Source organism: Zea mays, chromosome 6 (genome assembly GCF_902167145.1).
Source record: "Zea mays cultivar B73 chromosome 6, Zm-B73-REFERENCE-NAM-5.0, whole genome shotgun sequence".
Lineage (NCBI taxonomy): Eukaryota > Viridiplantae > Streptophyta > Magnoliopsida > Poales > Poaceae > Zea > Zea mays.
In genome coordinates, this window is record NC_050101.1 from 171,468,160 (window position 1) to 171,488,116 (window position 19,957).

The 19,957-nt window shown below is 43.9% G+C and overlaps 4 protein-coding genes across 10 annotated transcripts; 2 read left to right on the top strand and 2 right to left on the bottom strand.

Annotated features, from left to right (window-relative positions):
• Positions 1-2,371: 2,371 nt before the first annotated feature.
• LOC100280861 (RING-H2 finger protein ATL2M) lies at positions 2,372-3,597 on the bottom strand. Its single transcript, NM_001153781.2, has 2 exons — positions 2,729-3,597; positions 2,372-2,613 (listed from the first exon to the last, which is right to left on the bottom strand). The coding sequence occupies exons 1-2, from the start codon at positions 3,337-3,339 to the stop codon at positions 2,604-2,606; spliced, it is 621 nt and encodes a 206-aa protein (NP_001147253.1). The 5' UTR covers positions 3,340-3,597; the 3' UTR covers positions 2,372-2,603.
• A 3,443-nt stretch (positions 3,598-7,040) lies between these two features.
• On the top strand, positions 7,041-9,208 carry LOC100191362 (uncharacterized). Its single transcript, NM_001136796.1, has 5 exons — positions 7,041-7,308; positions 7,895-8,075; positions 8,296-8,437; positions 8,532-8,601; positions 8,678-9,208. Exons 1-5 carry the CDS (start codon positions 7,107-7,109, stop codon positions 8,845-8,847), a joined length of 765 nt encoding a protein of 254 aa, NP_001130268.1. The 5' UTR covers positions 7,041-7,106; the 3' UTR covers positions 8,848-9,208.
• A 2,306-nt stretch (positions 9,209-11,514) lies between these two features.
• LOC100194037 (F-box protein) lies at positions 11,515-16,517 on the bottom strand. 7 transcript variants are annotated; one of them, XM_008649207.4, is made up of 6 exons: positions 16,090-16,517; positions 14,139-14,290; positions 13,542-13,629; positions 13,279-13,457; positions 12,931-13,082; positions 11,515-12,124 (listed from the first exon to the last, which is right to left on the bottom strand). In XM_008649207.4, the coding sequence occupies exons 1-6, from the start codon at positions 16,305-16,307 to the stop codon at positions 11,957-11,959; spliced, it is 957 nt and encodes a 318-aa protein (XP_008647429.1). In that variant the 5' UTR covers positions 16,308-16,517; the 3' UTR covers positions 11,515-11,956. The 7 variants fall into 7 exon arrangements, with proteins under 7 accessions (XP_008647429.1, XP_035815283.1, XP_008647427.1 ...); XM_035959390.1 differs by having other exon boundaries at positions 11,515-12,421; XM_008649205.4 differs by having other exon boundaries at positions 13,542-13,716.
• Positions 16,518-17,289: 772 nt separating this feature from the next.
• Positions 17,290-18,271, top strand: LOC103631604 (DUF936 family protein). The gene is made up of 2 exons (XM_008652475.2): positions 17,290-17,937; positions 18,167-18,271. The coding sequence occupies exons 1-2, from the start codon at positions 17,290-17,292 to the stop codon at positions 18,269-18,271; spliced, it is 753 nt and encodes a 250-aa protein (XP_008650697.1).
• The last annotated feature ends 1,686 nt before the right edge of the window (positions 18,272-19,957 follow it).

A 19,957-nucleotide genomic window follows, 5' to 3' on the forward strand; every position in this document is an offset into this window, starting at 1 on the left:
GAAGATCATAGGGTTCGTTGTTATTTGGTCCAAAATAGGTGGTGACCATCATAGAGGTGTTGCCGCACATTTAGGATAACCACTTTATTTGACCCTACATCATCTAAAGGTGCCAATTACCGCCAAGCGGTTCATTATAGTGTTTGGTGACAAAAAGGCACCAACACCGTGAAACTGAACTGTCCACACAAAAAGGAATAAATGGTGATGTTTTAAACAAATATATTTACATAATTACAAGCAGAAAAAAAACAGAAAAGGTTATGGACTAAATCTAATGTGACAGACAGGTTGAATTCATTAAACTACAAGATATAAACCTACTTTGGCACAACAGCCTGGGAAAAGCTATTTCAGTACAATTAGTTAGAAAACAACTGTTACACAAATCACAGATGCAAAAAAAAAAATCAGAACCTCAGAACCGAATTCTTACAAATATGTTAGAACCTCTCACCGTCATAAAGGTGCGAGGAAGCACATAAAACTAGCTAGACACAGCAGATACAAGGAAATAACATCAGATGCCAAAAGAACCCAAAATTACCAATACCTCAGTACCCAGAACAAAATTCTTACGGATATGCTTGAAAAACCTGTCACTGTCATTAAAGTGCAAGGAAGAACATAAAACTTGATAGATACAGTAGATGCTATGAAATAGCATCAGAATTTCATTCAGCATGATTCATTGGTGCTTAATCCAACATGACAACATCGCACAGAGATTAACTCGAAATGCCATCAAAAAAAGTGAAATGTCCGATCCACACGCATTATAGTTAGGTAGAAGAAAAATCAGAATATATTATTCCCATGCCCAAAAAAGATAAGGAAGCAAATAGAAGACAAGCGGGTTGCCAATTTGCCATGAATCCAGAGTTGCACAGCAATAGATGGAAAATGAAGACTCCCAACAAAGTGACTTTACCACCAACTGATCATTTGTACTACAGTACAATACAACGTCCATTATTCATTTGGCAGTTCTTGATGCCTGCAACTAGCAACCAAAGTGTGTGAGGTCACAATTTCTTGCCTTTTAGACCAACTCCAGCAAGACTCCGTATCCCACTCCGCATCCGCATTTTGCACGGTCTGAGGCACTATTGCGCGCTCCAGCAGGCTCCGCATCCCTCTCCGCAAAATGGACGCCATGTCCCTGCGCTCCCCATTTCCACACTTTCTCTCTCCTCTCCGCAGCTCTCTGCGTGCGCGCGCGCCTGCTGGCGGGCCCCAGGTGTCATAGACTGCATGCGGAGTGGGATGGGGAGTGTTGCTGGAAACGGAGACGGATACGGAGAGGAGAGAGAATGTGTTGCCCGCGCGTTTTAGGGATACGGAGAGGGAGTCTGCTGGAGTTGGTCTTACATGCAGTTTCCCTTAAAAGAACCCAGTAGGTAAATAAGAGTACAAACTTATCATGTCATGATATCAGCTAGTCTCAATTGGTTTACTTTTTTATCCAACCATGACAAGATTTCAAAAGTCAGACTAGTCTATAGCACCAAGTATATTTTAGCAGTTTAAAAAAATAGGAAGAAAGGATTTTCCGTAATGAATAACATGGTACTTATACTTCAAAGACATAATTACATCCAGAATTTTAAACAGTAATCAGCACAAGAAATTATATCAGTTGTAATTAACTTCCTCATAAACTATATACCTAATCTTTGTTGAATATTAAATCAATCGTGACTGAACCATCCAATTCTCCAAATTATCTGACGCGCAAGAGCCAGAGGTCTCTTAAAACCCAAAAATATATTATTAACTAGTAAGAATTATATTGAAGAATGTTCTTCCTTCCCTTACAATATAGATTTTCAAATTAGACAGCACTAGAGTGGAAACAAGCCTAGCTTGCCTCAAAGGTCGACTCAGGACAACGAGCCTAGGCATAAGAGTAAACTTACCCTTTAAATTATTATATAAAATCTTAAATCTTAAAAATAATTAAAATAACATATTTTAAATTAATAAAATCAATATACTACTAATATGATATAGAAAATAGATTGATTTTGTAGAGTAATATCAAATATCATAAACTAATTATCTATTTGGTACTAATATTATATACTAATTAAAATTTTAAATAATAAATTGTTATTAGGTTAAACTATAAGTTAGCTCGTGAGCGCAGCGAGCCAAGGTGAGCTGACTCACTCTCTTCTATAGCTAAAAAAACAGACTCAACTTAGACTTCTAAGCCTCGAGCCGCTCCGCTCCGCTCCGAGCTACAACCCACGGGCTAATTTTCCACCCTTAGCTAGCACGGTGATAGTCCTGCATTTCAGGAGAACTATCTCGTTCTTCTTTCACATTCTTGCTACCAAAATAAGATAGCCAACAAACAAAAACGTACACTGCAATGCAAGTCATGGATGAAATAAGATGATTCATAGAACAATCTTCCGCGTACAACTATAAGATCACAGGTAACCTCACTTGATAGACACTATCTTAGAACAGAAGAACAATGTATGTACACTGCATGTCTTCCTCCTGGGTCCAATAATGTACTGCTGTCAAGCAAAAACTTTTGTCCTAGTTATGGTAGCTCTAGCCGAACAGTTCACATCTCCATCACCCATTAATCACCCAAACCTGTCCAAAAACAAACGGAACAATCAGATTGGTATCCCAGAGTCGATAAAAGCGGTATCAATCAAACAGACTAAGGGAAAGAATGGGAGATGAGAAAAATGTCAAGCGCCATCACCTGCTCCGGCGACGGTCGGCGGCATACTGCGACAGCGGGACAAGCTCCGAGAGTGGGGTAGAGAGCGGCGTGGCGACGGGGGTTGGGATGGGGGACGAGCGGCAGACGGGGCACGACGCGCTACGACGCAGCCACGCGTCGAGGCAAGTGAGGTGGAACCTGTGCCTGCACTCTGGCATCACCCGCAGCATCTCGCCCTCCTTGTACTCGCAGAGGCAGATGGAGCACGCGACCTCCGTGTCCGCCCCCGCCCCGGCCTTGGAGAAGGGCACCATCGGATACGACGCGATGACGGAGGCGTCGAGCCCGACGGGGGAGGCCGCGGCGGCGGGGCCGCGGGAGGAGGACCCAGGCGAGTCGTAGTCCTCCGCGACGAAGACGACGCGGGGCACGGTGATGGAGATGTGGCCGGAGCTGGAGGCGGAGGAGGCGGCGTGCCTGGTGGAGCCGACGCCGACGCCGGCTCCGGTGCCGAACCCCTGGCTGGCGGCCCCGCGGCGGAGGCAGAAGTAGGAGGCGAGCAGCACCGACGCGAGGAGCACGAGGAATCCGAACGCGATGGCGATCGCGTAGCCGAGGCCGAGCGAGGCGAGCGGGTCAAGGAAGGACATGGCTCTCTCGCTCCCCACGTGGTGGTCGTGGGCGGCGGCGGCGGCGGCGGCGGGGCTGTGGTCGTGGGGCGGGATGGCATGCTGCGCGGGGGAGGGGCAGAATGGGAAGAGGGTATTTGTTTGCGGGAGCTTAGGTTTCCGGGGGGGCTGGATCTGGTTGTTGGCCGCATTAATTGCCGGGGAAGGAGGAGAAGCCGAGAAGGGGAATCGGAGTAATGGCGGGGGACTGGGCGGGTGCACCTCGCTGCCGTGCCGTGCTCTGGTGTGGACGGTGGTGGCCTTGGCCTGTGTGGGAACTGGAAGAGTGGAGTGGCCAAGCGGGAGATGAGGGCGATCGGAGCAATGCGCGTTGGGCCGTCACTGACTCCAGCCAGCGCACGGACTGGCAGTAGGGTGACTGCTGGTCTGCTGCGGGCCGTGCGCGTGGTATGGGCTGCGCTAGACGTGTTCCGTTTTCGTCTGAAAACAGAGGTGTCCGGGAGTAGGGCCGTGGCCTCGTTGACTTCTAGTGTGCATACTAGGCCGACCAAGGAGCCGTATCCGTACGGGGATAGCATAAGGGCCCCTTTGGCAGGGCTCTGACTTCTCCAAAAACGACTTTGGTTCTGGCTCACAAGGTGAAGTCACTTCTTTAGATGAGCCAAAGCCATTCTGAAAAATCATTTGACAAAATGGCTTATAGGTTCTTTTTCAGAAAGACCCTTATATAGTTTGGACTGGTGGGAGGGCTATTGTGCGTGGCTAGGGATTGAGGGCAGAACCCAAAAAAAATAATTTGGACTGGTGGGAGGGCTATTGTGCAAAAATGACGTGAGCTGAAGCCGGGTGAGCCACTTTTTTTGGCTCATGCCCTCTAGTTCATTTTGGAAAAGCACTTCACTAGTGAAGCCATTTGAAAAAGAGGTGTTTGGCACAACTTTTGCATGAGCCAGAGCCGAAGCTGAAAAATAAGCCTTACCAAAGGGGCCCTAAAAATCAAGCTGTTGATGCTGCTGTATTTGCTCTGCTCGATGAAAGTGTTGTTACTCATATTTAAACTTAGCTTTACAAATACTACAGTCTACAATAAAAAACAGACCATATGGGTGTGAAAGCATCTAAGATTCTAGTTGGTTTTGATGATTAATAACAACATAAAATTATTATCATTCCTAAGACCATGTTCGGTTGCATAGGGATTAGAGAGAATTAAGGGATTAAATCTCCTATTTAAAATTAAATAGGAAAGGATTTAATCACCTTCAATCCTCTCAATCCACCTCTAACGGATCAAGCTCTAAATGAACCTCTATCCAATGTTGAGGGGCTAAAACTCAAATATGTTCTCCAACTCAATTTCTATTCGTCGTCTCACGGAAACATACTCTTATTTCTTCCTCGTCAACCCTAAAGACTTGATTGGGAGACATGTAAAGAATTGAGAGGTCTAGAATCCCACGATATTCAATTTTAAATAGTAAAAGATTCTGGTCTCCTTAATCCCCTACACTACACTTGCTTCTAAACACGCCTTAAAAATGAAGGTACCTCTTATCATCTTCTCCGTTTCTCATTTTACTCTTACAATAAAACTGACACGTGAAACCGATGAGTAGCATCTGTGAGTAGAAAAAAAGTTAAGAGAACGGTTGGAGTGCTCTGATAAGTAAGGGCTGAATATGGATAAGATGCTATTATTTAAGAAATAATGGGATAAAATTGGAGGGTTCGGTTTGAATAAATCTTAACCTTAAGGATTGCCAAACCTATCGAATTGTCAAGGTCACCCAATAAAGAACTATCAAGGGTTTAATGTATTTAATAATTAATAACTAGATAAATAAGTGACGTAGAGCTTATAAAAGTTAAAATTTACCCTTGTTTGGTTCAGCTTTTTTCTGACCAGCTTTTTCGAGAATCTAGTTGTGGGGAAAATTTGGCTGTGTAGAGAATCTTAGTATCATTAGGATTACGCGTGGAGAAAGATAAAGTTGTCCATGGGGTTCAGGATCTATAAAGTGATGGATTACTACTATTACGACGACTCAACCAATTATATGTTTATATTGATTTTGAATAGTTTTTATCCAAATGAATTATATAGAAGCTGACTGAAAAGCTGAGTGTTTGGCAATCCGCAGCAGCTTTTGGTGGCCAGAAGCTACGAAAAGCCGAAACATACAGGGCTTTGGTTGCTGCTGGGAAAAACCAGCGCCTGACAACAGCAGTGTCAGAAAAGGAACGAAAAAAATTGAACGCCGTTGCCGGGCATCGAACCCGGGTCGTCCGCGTGACAGGCGGAAATACTGACCACTATACTACAACGACTGTATTGTTAGCTTTTCCACGTAACAAAATTTGTCTTTGTTATCATACGGTTGTGGACGGTGGCAAGATCACTCGTGCGCCCTCTGCAGTCAGCTCGGTCGTTGAGACTTGAGAGCACTCCGTGTGGAAGGAACGGAACAGGAATCTTCGACGGCATATGCATAACGCCAACCATGCTACGGGGTCCCGGATAGGGATGGCAACTGACTCCCCATATACCCGTTCCGCGACAACAAAAAAAAAGTCACGCTCCTTAGGGCATGTACAGTGGTGTTTAATGTGGAGACTCTTAAGCTGTTTTAGGGGGTTATTTGTAAAAAAATCTTAGAGCCGTCTCTCCGTGAAGAGACGCCTCTGGCTCGTAAACCAAGTAACAACAGACGCCTCACTTTCCACTGTACGAATTTGTCGTCTGTTCTATCGATCTGATCCTATACAAATACATTTAATTCTGTATTTATTAATACACTACGTTTAAAGACACTCCATTGTACAATAGAGTTTCTTAGTTGTCTCCTGTGCTTGGAAAACCGTTTTGGTGTCTGTCCACTGTACATGCCCTTAAGAACACTTGTGAGGGCATTTTTTCTCCGGTTCATTGTAACCAGTTCCGACTCCTCGGGTCACTGTAACGAGAAACTAAGGTACCGTTTGGTTCAGATATTTGTAACGTAATGGGTAAACGATAATATTAAATCATGTTTGTTTTAGTCCCTTACCATTACCCTTTGCGTTACATTTATTGAACCAAACAGCACCTAAATTCGTTTGAAGCCATGTTAAATACCCCGATCCGACTATAGCATACTTAAAAGACGGCCTTTATTCTATTTCAAAACGCCAATCTCTCGAAGATGGACCTGGGCTAAAATATAAGTTCAAAATAATTGATGCATGAGAAAATTATCGTTTACTTACTTGCTCGTGAGAGACCGAAAATTGCTTAGCTTAGCTACAAAAGCTAGCTAAAAGATGGACCTGGGCCGAATAAGATGCTTCGGACGGTAAAGTTATTTGTGAAATGAAACTGAAAAAAAAACGTATTTTTAAATATAAAATCCAAAAAAGTTAAATTGCAAAAAAAACGGCCGCCGAGGTCGAACGGACGAGCCCCACTCCCCGGCTCCGCTACGCCCGGACCCGGATTTTGCCGGCGAATGTCCTGGCATGACACGCGTCGCCAGGTCTCGTGTCCTCCTCGGGATCTTCATCCCGACGGGCCCCACGGAAGCAATTCGCCATTCTCCCACCGATTCTGACCCTACGCTAACTTACATGTGGGCCAAGAAAAGTGGCCCGCACAACCGTTTCCGCGTGGGACACGAACGCAGCGGGAAAGAGAAAAAAGTAGAAAAAGCGAAAAGCCTAGTAGCACAAGGCTACAAGCCTACAAGCAACCGCGTCCGCGTGTGGAGCAAGGAAGGCGAGGGGAGCCGAGCGGGCAACCGGCGGCGACAGACATGGCGGAGCAGCACAAGGAGGAGTCGGGCGTGACAGTGCTGGACAAGATCTCCGACAAGCTCCACGGGCGCGGGGGCGGCTCGTCTTCGTCGTCGGACTCGGACGACGAGCGCTCGTCGGCGACGGCCGCCGTGAAGGCCAAGATCTACCGCATCTTCGGGCGCGAGAAGCCCGTGCACTCCGTCCTCGGCGGCGGCAAGCGTAAGCCCGGACCTCAACTCCTCATCCTCAAGCCTCTTCTCCGATCTCCACTAGAGGGCCTTCGTCTTGTTTGGTCTTTATAGAGATGAGATCCAACCGCTTTGGCGTTGCTTCACTTGTCAAGCGTTGGTGAACTATTATTGATCTGTAGCCGCATCCATGTGGACAAATGCAAATTCCTGGGTAGAGATCTTGGGCGTCTGGGAAACCGCTCGACTTCCGATCCGATGTGGTTTGGGTCAAATTTCTGCGGCATTGTCTCCACGATGCGAGTATGGCGCGACCAGATTACTGTCTCTGTCGCTGTAAGATTTGCCTTTACGCCAGGAGTAAGTTATCGGGCTATTCTGTAAGACAGCAACAGTAACTTCGGGTGATTCTGTAGATGAGCTACAGTAGCTTCCTACTCCTGGCCTCCTGGGTAATTTGCAGCATGCGTTACAGTAGCTCGCTTGGTAATTTGTAGCGTGCGTTACCCTTAAACTCAGGTATTCTTTGTTTGTTTGCTAGTGAGCGTTTGTTCCCAGATCCCAATTGTTCATTTATTTGGAGCTTTGCTCTGATGGACTTTTGATCAAGCTTGCAGCGGCCGATCTGTTTCTATGGAGGAACAAGAGGATCTCTGGTGGGGTGCTCGCAGGCGCAACTGCCTTCTGGCTGCTGTTTGAGGTCATGGATTACCACCTCCTCACCCTGCTATGCCACTGCCTCATCCTCACCCTGGCCATCCTGTTCCTCTGGTCCAATGCCACGACTTTCATCAACAAGTGAGTTAGTGGGATCCCTTAAAACTTGTGTTGTGGTTTTATTTATGCTGATAATGCTAGTTTAACCCGGTTTACACGTTTATGCAGCATCTGCATGTTTTTCATGGCTGCCACCACTATTATCTTCACCTTATATTTTATTAAGAGCATATATCACCTAGTGGCCTGTAGTTGATCAGCATAACTCTTGGATTGTGACATAATTGCCATGCATATTTAGGTCTCCTCCTAACATCCCCGAGGTGAAGATCCCAGATGACCTGGCTGTGAATGTTGCACGTTCCCTGAGATATGAGATCAACAGGGGTTTTGCTACCTTGAGGGAGATTGGCCAAGGCCATGACCTCAAGAAATTTCTGATTGTATGTTGACTGGCTGGATTTTCTTCTGCATAGACTTGTGTTACTTAAGGCAGTTCTTTCTGAATGTAACTAATGTGCTTATCTCTACTGTCAGGTGATTGCAGGACTGTGGATCCTTTCTGTTCTTGGGAGCTGCTGCAATTTCCTCACCTTGTCTTACATAGGTGATTGTTGTTCGTTAACATTCTTTGATGCATTAAGAAGCGTTAATGTGTTACTCAGTTATGGTTTTTTGTGCAGTTTTTATGGTACTGTACACTGTACCGGTCCTGTATGAGAAACATGAGGATAAGGTTGATGCTTTTGGTGAGAAGGCCATGGTCGAGCTGAAGAGGTACTACGCCATCTTCGACGAGAAATGCCTATCAAAGATTCCGAAGGGCCCATTAAAAGACAAGAAGCAACATTAGAAGCTTAGAATCAGATAAGGGTCTGCGGTGATTTATCATCTCTTTTGACCATTATTCGTCGGTTTTGGTGGATGGATGTGATTCCATGTCTAAATACCTGGACGTGCTCTAGTGTTTTAGTGTGGTCAGTAGCAATGTTCTAAATTATCTGAGATTACGCTGAATCATGTTCTGAAGTCCACGTTTAACGTTGCTCTCCCTATCCTTTGGAAGTGGCAATTTCCTCAATGTCTGTAATATATCTAGTCTAGTGCTATTTCTTAATCTGACCTAGCGTCATGATGAACCCTTCTTGGATATTTATTTATTTGTGCCACTGGACATGGTAATTAGAGAGCACGTAAATTGTACATTTGCCATCATACTCATTAGACGTGAGACGTGTTAGTGTGGTATCGATGCTTGCACTGGAGATACGATGCTCAATAACGCCAAGTTTAGAAAAGTAGCCCTTAGAGCATCTTCAACAATATATAGGGTTCTATTCAGAAAAAAAAAACTATTTCAACGGTGCCCTATTTCATAAAATTTAGTTAAAAATTATAAAGCACCCTCTTAAATGACTTAAATATATTACTATCTCCGTTTTCGAATATTTTTTATCCGATGATTTATTTTTATAACTAAACCACGATAAATAAAAAAGATCACTATAGTGGGCTTCCCTTTAACCTAAATTTAAGGTTTTACTGTTGGAACAAAATATTTTGTTAGTGCCTAAATTTTATAAAATATATTTATTTTTAAATTATAGATCATTTTATAGATCATGTTATTGGAGATGAGCTTATGGATTGTACGTGTAGACGTCCGGTGAAAAAGTTGGTTATCGAAGCATCTCCAACGGTTTTTTAAACAACTCATTAAATTTTAAATTTAATAAGTGAATAAAAAACACTTCTTCAATAGTTCTATAAATGTTAAATATAGTTACTTCCTATCCAATTCAATTTCGTCTGTAAGTTTGAAGACTCGATAGTCAGCTGTCGCCGAATATTTTAATGCCCACGTTGGCCACGTAGCTAAGTATATAGATTTGCCGTGTTTTTTAACACCCACGAGATAATATGAAGGAAAATCTAGCAAATATTTTTTTTAAATGATCAAGGCACAATGATTAGTACCAAGTGGATTTGTGCGCTTCCAACTTGTTGCAGTACCGGGCGGTGGACGATGACGGCTTCTCGTGATTAGCAATACCTGCGGTCGACGATGACGGCGGTCTGAGACCTCGCGGCATATGTGACTCCTTCCCTACATTGCTCCGAACGATCCGCGATGGCACTGGAGATCTTAGGATCCTCTGGGTTCACCTGGGGCGTCGCGAGACGACGTTGAGTCGCTTAGAAATTAAGAAATCAAGTCGGTGAAGAGATCTTGATTCTTGAGTGGAGTGGGTTTTGCCCTGGGGGTAAGATCTGAGGGTCGTCTTGGGGTCGGCAGGCCACCCAAGACGGATCTAGACGACATAAAGTCGAATAGGATAGAGGTGGATATGCAGAAGGCTATAACTAAAAGCTATGTTACATCTACTCTTAGGGCAGGAATGATAAAGAAAGGTAAATAACGTAGATTTGTTCGATTGGAATGTGTTCGGGGTTCTGAATCGACCGTACCCCTTCAAATATATAAGAGGAGGTCTGGATTTCTTCTTAAGCGATAGCCAATGGATAAGGCATGATTAGATGAATAACTACACATGAGATAAGGATGATCGTTCGTATATATCTTATCACGGGGGCGCGGACCACCTAGATGATAGCAACCCTTTAACTCAGCTTTTTAAGATGTCTTGTCCCTTTCAATAGCGAAGCAACCACTTATGGCATGTACAACCTAAATACTACGTTTCGGTTCTCTAAACATTAGATACACCTAAGAAACATATTTATACAACCCAATATATCTAAGTTGTGTATCCTATTCACTAGAATCTCTCGAGATACGACTCATTTATGTGGGTTGTATGGGTAAAACCGTTTCTAGACTTAAAAACCGTGTTAGATACGTTTCTTCACCAAAATATCATCTCTTGTGTTTTTTGTACTTACCCTCTCGATGCCCCTTAATATAAAGAGTGAGAAAGACTTTTTGCATAGTAGAGATTAGAAAAGTGATTATTGAACGGTTAGCAACTCGTGTATCCACAAGGTTAGCAACGGGGTGGGTTCCCGCGGGAAAACCCGATAGGACAGGAGCGGGTGTAGTTTTTCCCCGCAGTCTGCGGGTTCGGGGACCTGGTACCGACGCCGGGCGGGTTTCTAAGTGGGTGTTTGGTTCAAAGAATCACTATATCCAAATTAAGGTGGTGCATTATGAGTTCATTTCTCAAATTTGGTGGGATGACCTCATTCCTCATATTAGTACTAACTAACTTACTATGGGGAATGAGGTGGTGATGGATCAACTCATTCCATTCCACAAACCAAACAAAAATATTGAGGAGTGAGAAGATGATGAACTAATGCATTCCTCAAACCAAACACCCTATAAGTTTCCTACGCCGACTAAGCTCCACAAACCTCACAAACTCGGCGACGCACATGAGTCGTCGTTATTACGGTTGCGTCGCCAAATTTCTGAAGTTTATGGAGCTTGGTCGGGTAGCCGTGGTAAACTTACGAGGTGTTTGGTTTAATGAATCACTCTATCTAAAATAAAGTGGTGTATCATAGGTCCATTCCTCAAATTTGGTGGGATAACTCTATTCCACATATTAGTACTAAACAACTAACTATGAGAAATGAGGTGATGATAGATTAACTCACTCCATTATACAAACCAAATAAAAAAAATAAGGAGTGAGAAGATGATGGACTATATCATTTCTCAAACCAAACACTCATTAGAAACTCGGAATAAAGAGTGATCACTGGTTTCGCTAGCACGGTCTTTTATGTCTGATTGTCTGTATCGGTTTCTGCAGTAGCATTGCTTCATCAGTCATCACTCACTGGCAGTGCATGTAGTAGCAGCAACTGTATCTATTTGGCAACGCCTGCTCCTACACACCACATCACAGTAGTTTGCACGGTCGTTTCAGCTATTGAGCACTAGTAGCACATATGTACCTGTTAGCTCCTGCAGATCACATCATGCTAGTCTCCCATCAGCCGTTGAGCACTATTAGCATTGGTCGGTCGTTTCCAAACCAAGAACCTCTGTAGACCACACCATCGTCGTCGTTATTCCTGTTGCGCCCTGCTCCCCAGCGCCTAGCTCCCGGCGCGGCGGCGTCCCTCTCCTCGCTCGGCACCACGCTCCCTAGCTCGACGCCCTAAATGAAATCAACCCAACAGTTGCTTCTCCTAAATATAGTTGTACCAAGACTACAATAGACAATACAATATACAATGTGTTCCATTCGTATGATGTTTGTAGTTGCTACATACTAAATACAGCAAACTAGTAGAATCGAGGACATAAATAGTCACAATCCGAATATCATTGTCCTATAGCGCCCAAAATCTTGGGTGCCAATTCTCATAATCTGAGTCATCTGTGTCATCACTTTCAGATGATGAAGCTGCTAGATCTTCAACGCGCAATATGTATTTAGCAACCTGATCCAGGACTTGGTTAAGCAGAAGGTTCAGTGAATACATACCCGATGAAAAGACAAAACAAATTATGATTATTACACGAATAAATTTCTATAGCTGATCAGACAGACTATATAGTTAACGGTGTGGTATAATAAAAACTCGGTCAGGGAGGGAAAGACCGCCCTCCCGGTATTCCATATAAGAAGAAACCGAAACAATGGTCCCGGCCGAGAAAATCCCCGGACCCTAGCTCCCCATCACTAACGGGCTGGCGTCAACTGTCCACTCTGCAACGGTCCAACCGAAGGGTGGCGCACAGGACATCACAACCCGAGAGCGGATGGGGCATAGCAAGGGGATTTTTTTAACCAAGTCTGAAAATTCGCTCCCGATAGGAATCGAACTCAGGACTTGGAGGTGCTACTCGGAAGTCCTTAACCGCTAGGCTAGAGGCCCTTTCGCCCGTGTGGTATAATAAGAACCTGAAAATTAGATGAAAGCTCTGATGTGCTAGGTCATGCAGGGTTAAACAACTTACTGTATCAGGTAACAGAGGTCGTAGTTTTACTTCATGGTGTCTATTCTTAGGGCAATGGTGTGGAGAAGCACATGTGAGGTTGCTCAGCCAAATAACTGATCTGCAATGCGCACATAGTGCTCTATTTGATACAAATTTCCATGACGCGCATTCTGCAGTAAAATATAATTCACCCTTGTTTTAGAGGACAACCATGGAAATTGTGCACTTTAAGACTGTCTTCAGTAGGCTGTGTAAAATAGGGAACGCGAAACTGTAGATGACACTGTTTGCAGAGAGAAGCTTAAAATAGGGGGTGTGATACTTAGTGTCTCGAATTGTAAGCAAAAGGAAGAATACCACTCCTACCTGCATACTTAGTGTGGAAGGACTCCTTCCAGCTAAAGTTTGGATAATTTGGCACCGAATTCGTGCTGTATTGCACACCAGATACAGGAATGTTGTTGCAACTCAAATGGCTGAGGCCAAAGAAAATCGAGTAATTCATCTTCCACAGTTTGTTGTCATTTGCCGCTGAATTCCAAGACCTTCTAAGTAAGACAAAAAGGTGTGATCAACAACAAAGCACCATGTTATTTTGAAAGATGTTACAGGGCAGAAAAGAAAAATACCAGCAGACAAGACCTGCTGCTACCAAAGAATGCATGTCCAGGAAACTGAAGATATGGACAAGTATATCTTGTGGTATGTGTGGTGAACCTGTCAAGAGGATTGAAAATAACACATCACAATGCCTTGTATCAGTAAGTCTTAAGGCTTGTAATCCTCCTAAATCTTCAAAGGAGGCTGCACCGTAAGCCAACTAGTTAGTTAATTCGAAATGGCCAAGCTGTCTTTTTGGTAAAATGAATCAAAACACCAGGACGTCTGAAGATGCATATGGTTTTACTTTTACGAGACAACATGTTAGCATTTAATAAGCTTTTACTTAAAGCCAAACTTCATGATTTTGTCATGATTACCATCCAAACACACCATCAAGCAGAAATTCTGAAATCAGCTCATAGAACTTGGAAGAATAAATTAACAAAATGGCCCGTGTGTATGGCATCTATGGTACTGCAGCACAGAATAGAAGACACAGCTTGAGTAGTAATTTCCCAGTCACCAAATATGCTCAAGAGCTAAATGGGCTCAAGATATCAAGTTCACACTAAACAGAGTTACATTGATGCAGTTACACCATGGAAAAGGAACCTATCACGTACCTGAAATTTGTTGGACTCTTGCACGCCTTTTATGTGCAATAATAGAGTGCTTGAACTCTGAAACAGCCTGCGCCTTCTTTTGCTTTGGTAGAGCAACTTCTACTGCTTGGAGAAGAACATTAGCTGTGCTTACTGCATATCCTGTCTGCACACTGTGGGAAAAGAACCAGTTAATACAAAGTATTCTGTAGCAATACCATTGAAGAATGAAGTTAACTGAATAGCGTAGTTTAACATGAAACAACACACCGTATGAAATTATAACCATTTGAAAACTAAATGCAAATCACAACATGAGAAACTGAGCTTTGGAAGCGCATATATCTCCAGATTTATTAGCAAAACATGAAGCACAAAATCAATGTAACGTTAGAGGCATCAAAATCAGAGAAAGCATTGACAAAAACAAGACACATTAACACAATGGGATAGTAATAAAACCTGAGGAAATGACCCAGAGAACTTCTGCACTGAGTGTTTGCACAAAATCGTTCATGCTGTTTATTCTCACCTACGAATATCTGTCTCCTGAATCATGCAGGGCAATTAACTCTTTGAACTCAATGCTCGCCTCAGTGGCCTACCGGCGTTTGCTCTCAAAAAGTGGGTGTTGAGGAAGATTGACAAGAACAGGAGTTTTCCGTGGAAAGTGTTAGAGTGTACTGGTCCTATTGGGCCTAGGCCTTGTATCCAGCCCACTATGGGGCTCCTATTTGTATTTGCACCTGTATTCCATATAGCAGCAAAGAAGAAAGGCAGCACAGATGATCTATACCACTTGGAATATGGAAGGAAAGAAATCGTGCAGTCTCTGATGGCAGATTTCAACAACCAGTGCAGGTGCAGCAGCTTACTAACGCTATCTCCAGAAGCTTACTCAGCCTCATCTCTTATTTCAAACTCCATTATGTACACATTGTTGTCTACAGTATAAAACAGTGTTTTACATGGCCATATACGTGATCTGCTGGCCATAGCCTAAGGAGGACGTCGACCTGTGTAGGCAGGCTTGTTGAGAACTTGCAGTAGCTTAATGCCTTGTTGTATCTTTTCAAGTTATTTCAGTTCTTCTGCAGACCCTGCTTGCATCCTTCTTATATGCAATAGCAGTGCTCCTGCTTTATTTTTTCTTTAAAAAATAAAAAGAGTGAGAGAACTCGTGCACAAGCTATGACAATTGTTTTGTAAAGCGTAAACTGATACAGTATTATCACCCTATTTACATCTATAAGCCTGCCTATAATGGAGCCACTTCTTATAATGGGCTGGATATTAGTTTTGATTTTTTTTATTCCATATTAATTCTGAACAGATCAAGCACATTACGTAACAGTATTTATCCTTGTACAAACTTCACTTAAGATTTGAAGTTCAGTTTTGCAGATGAGGGAATACAACACCAATGCTTCTCTACGATGTATTAGTCATCGATAATACTTTTTTTCTTTTACATATCATTGGTGATCAATTAATCATCCCAGAACAATGACTGTCAAAGTGACAGCGTACACCTGATACTGGCAGAATTATTCAAGCGATGTTTCAACATCAGAGCTACTCTAATGTCGTCATACAAATTACAAAGTGCTTAAGAGTATGAACCTAAGAACAGACAACCTATTACAATGTATGCTCAAACCATCGGGTTGATGAGAGAGCTATATGAATGCTGTGTTAGCCTGACCAACAGATGCGGATCTGCGTACCTACAATCGTTGTTGCTCTAAGGAAAATATTGTGTGAACACTATGGATAGAACAAGCTAGAAATAAACATCTAAGATAAGCCCATGCAAGCAAAAATATCAATCATCATCAATACATATCCACGGGGCTGGCGGCTAAATTTTTCGAGCAGCAAACTATCATCAACGGGCAGTAATCAAACAAATTCGGCAATCCCGCAAACATCAGGGATGCTGGATACATGCATGATTGGAGAGGAGGCTTACTCGGGAAGGAGGCGAAACGCGAGTAGCACGTCGGAGGCAACGAGCGCCTGGGCTGCCTTAGGGAGGTCCGCGTATCCGAGGCGCAGCAGCGCTGCAAGCTCGCCGCAGGCCGTGGGATAGTCCCAGGGCCGCGACAGCGCAGCCCCGATCCCCATCTCCCTGTACCTCTCCGCCGCACCCGTCTCCGGCCGACGCGGCTGCCGCCGCCTCACCGGCATGGCTGCTGAGCAGAGGCAGGAACCCGATGTGTGGAGCCGTCCCTTGTGGATCGGAGCCACGATCCGCCACTCCGCTCTCCACCTCACCGTCACCGTCGTCGTGTCCACCTCTCACCGGCCACAAGCCAAGCCAAAACAGCTGAATAGCCTCCAGCACCTCGGACTGGGCTGCGCGGCTACGCCTGTGCACGGCCACGAGATGACGAGGGTTGCCTGGGTTGGCGTCCATCGACGATGGGTCGATGTAATGTGAATTGTGGGCCGTTGGCCCAGATTGATCTGGGGTCCTTAGCAGTTTTTGGAGTTCAAATTTACTCCGCATCTCTATTTTAAACCTATCTCTATTTTTAATACATACTAGGTGAGTGCCCGTGCGTTGCAACGGAAACATATAATATCATAATAACGTATGTATAAATATGTAAAGTGTACTCATGGTGCCGAACCTTCAGATTATCACCAAGAACATGCAAACATACCAATGCCTCTGTCTATGTCTAGCTATAATCCATCAACATTGTTGAGTTTTAACACAGACTGCTATTTTAAAATTCGGGCACTTCAACAGTTCACTTGTATCCCCAACTCACCAGAAAACAATATAGATCACGTTTAATCTAGATGATTCTTCATTAAGTGAACAGGTAGCTAAACCAGATCTAATGACTTGACTGCTACAAAACTTGGATCCAATCAACAAACAAATAAGTGCCACAAGCTGGTTTTGAATAATCCTAGTGTGGCTAGAAGTAGTGTTTCTCAGTTAAGTAGTACCTTATTTTGTTGTGCAAGTACAATGAAGCTGGAAATAATTCAAGACCAGCTGTCTATATAAACAACCGTGGTCCGATAATGGACTTCTTTAAACTGGACCACCATTACGAAGACATATTAATCCACATGTGGTGGATAATGGACTTACAATTAACTCCCATTACTTTCTGTTTCTTTCAGAGGAAAAGAATAAGCTGGCTCAAAGATAATGGCATCTCTTACTCCAGGAATACTATTAAAGGTTCTTAAAAATATTAACTCAGATGTGAAAGTATGTGGAGAATACCGGTCCATACTTCTCCAAGTTATTAGCATAGTCCCTGCAATCACTGGTTCAGAACTTTGGCTAGACCATGGTTTCTTCATCAGAGTTTCAGATTCTTCACACTCAACATATGTTTCCTTGTCCAAGGAGGACAACGAACTCATCTTGTCAAACAAACTACAACTCGAACAGTTCATATATGTTGAGAAGGTGCAGTCAAGTATCCCTGTCCCAGTTCTTGTAGGGGTCCACCCAGTTCCAGGAAGGAACCCTTGCATTGGAAACCCAAAGGATTTGATGCAAATGTCAACTCCCTTTGGGATTACGGAAGCACCGGATCATCAATGGAGGACTTCCAAGTCAGCTGATATGTCTGAAAGTGAAAAGGAAAATTTGCAGAGGAAGGTAATTATCGAAGAGCAGAAGACAGTTGTTGCTTCCCGTTACATGCTTGGGGTATCAAGCAATAACGGGAAAATTACCAGTATCAACTCCAGTATTGATAGTGACAAAAGTAATGGAGGAAGCACCATATCTGAACCAAATAAAAAATCTATTGCCTCGAAAGTCAGACAAGAGGCAAAACCTCAGGTATGTATGTTGAAGCTCATAGGTCTAATTCAGAAGTCTGGGTTTTCAAGTTCCTAATAGACGTTGATATTTTAGTTGATAAAACCTGTATAAAATATGATTTGTAAGAAATAGCAGGGATATGATCTGTGAGCTCTTATGAATTTTATACAAACAACGCTTTGAACCAAAAAAACTATCCATATCTTCTGAAGAGGTTAAAAAAACAATGCTTGATGATTACTTTCAGGAACAGCCAAATAATACATCTACTGGTAATACTAAGTTAGTTTCCACAAAGCAAGAAATTAGCAAGGACACACGCAAGAATGGTGGCGCTTCACCTAGGTTATAGGTTAAACTTCATTAAATTCTTCTTTGCCATCTTTACTAAATTAACCATTTGCTAGTGCAGTAAACCAGTTGTCTATATAAATATCGCGATATGCAGATGTAGCCGGTGCAGCCAGAAAAACTTGGTGATTGCAGCTTGTGGATCCGCTTCATAAGATCCCCTTATCTCAGAAAAAAGCTACTCAGTACAAATAGGGTGTCAATTGTTTTGGAAGACAATGTGGATTATTCTCACTGCACTCAATGCACACGTTTCTTAAACATGAACACTTGCCTACTCATCATGTTTTATAATGGATAGTGGATGCATTACCAAAAATCAGCCACCTGGATTCAATGTGCAAACCCCACATTCAGTACCGTTCTCTTCATCATATCAAGCATCACATTATAATCATCACATTGATGGCTAGGCAATTGCTGAGGGGGGTTGAGCAGGGCAACCGATAGGCAGCTTGGCAGGCTGCATCCCACAGACAAGCAACACAAGGCAATACTGAACTTGAACGCTAGGGCACGCCGCACCCGCGAGCGTGATTATCTTACGACGATAGTCCCGCTGTCTAGGTTCTTGCTTCTGTCTTACTTCTATTTTTACCGCTCAAGTTTTTCCATGAGAAATTGAATTATTTTAATTAGCTGATACCTAATAAAAAATAGTTCTTATGGTATTGGGGCCTCAGTCTATAACATTAAAAAAATAGACCTCCTACAGACAGCAATTGCATCTAAGCAGTCTGAAAAAATGATGACATGCATAAATAGAATCCAGAACAATATCTAGTGATATGATAACTCACATCAACCATCTTGGACACTGTAGATTCTTTGAACATCTTTGCCCATGGAAATTGAGATGCGCTCAGCCGCTCATAGAGTCACAACTGCAAATGCTCAGCCAAAGTAATCAGCAAACCTCATGAGCTGAATGTCCTCTTGATTCTCGTACGATGCCTGCACAGAACAAATAATCAGAATATACATACACAACAGAAAGTGTACCAACCTTTTGCAGGCTAATCCTAACACCAAAACCCAGAGCTCCCCGAGATCCATCTTTACATCTTAAGATCCGACTTTCAGGCAAGACAACAGTACTATATGGGATAGAATTTTGGTTCAACTTGATCCGAACCCGGTACGTCCTAGTATTTCGTCGGAGTTTCATCAATTCCAGCGAGATCCATCGCTAAACCCTACCCAGACCCGATCCGTAAAAAGACGGACAAAACCTTGATCTGGACCATCATCACAAGATCTCGTTTTTAACAGGAATTCGACGGGGACGAGAGGTTTGACGCGGCCTTACCGAGATCTCGAAGAGGTGCGCTGCGAGGTTCTCGGCGTCGATCAGGACGGCGGCCTCGGCGACCATCACCTTCGGCTTCTTGACCTCTCCCTCCTGCCGCGGGGCAGCACTGCAGCAGCCTCGTCAGAGTCGTCGTCGTCGGAGTAGGCGACGCCCGTGGCAGCGGCGATCCGCGCGTCGTCGAGGTCGGCCGCCCTGGAGTGAGCTGCTGCTGCAGCGCGCGGTACCGTTGGACTGCAGCGCCAGATCGAGCGCCGTGGCGCGGGGCGGCTGCGCCTGCTTGCGGTTGCGCTTGGGGTACAACATCGTCTGCCAGTCGTATGAGGGGTCGGAGGAGGCAGTCGCCGCCATGGAAGAGGAGGAGGTGCCCGCGAGGTC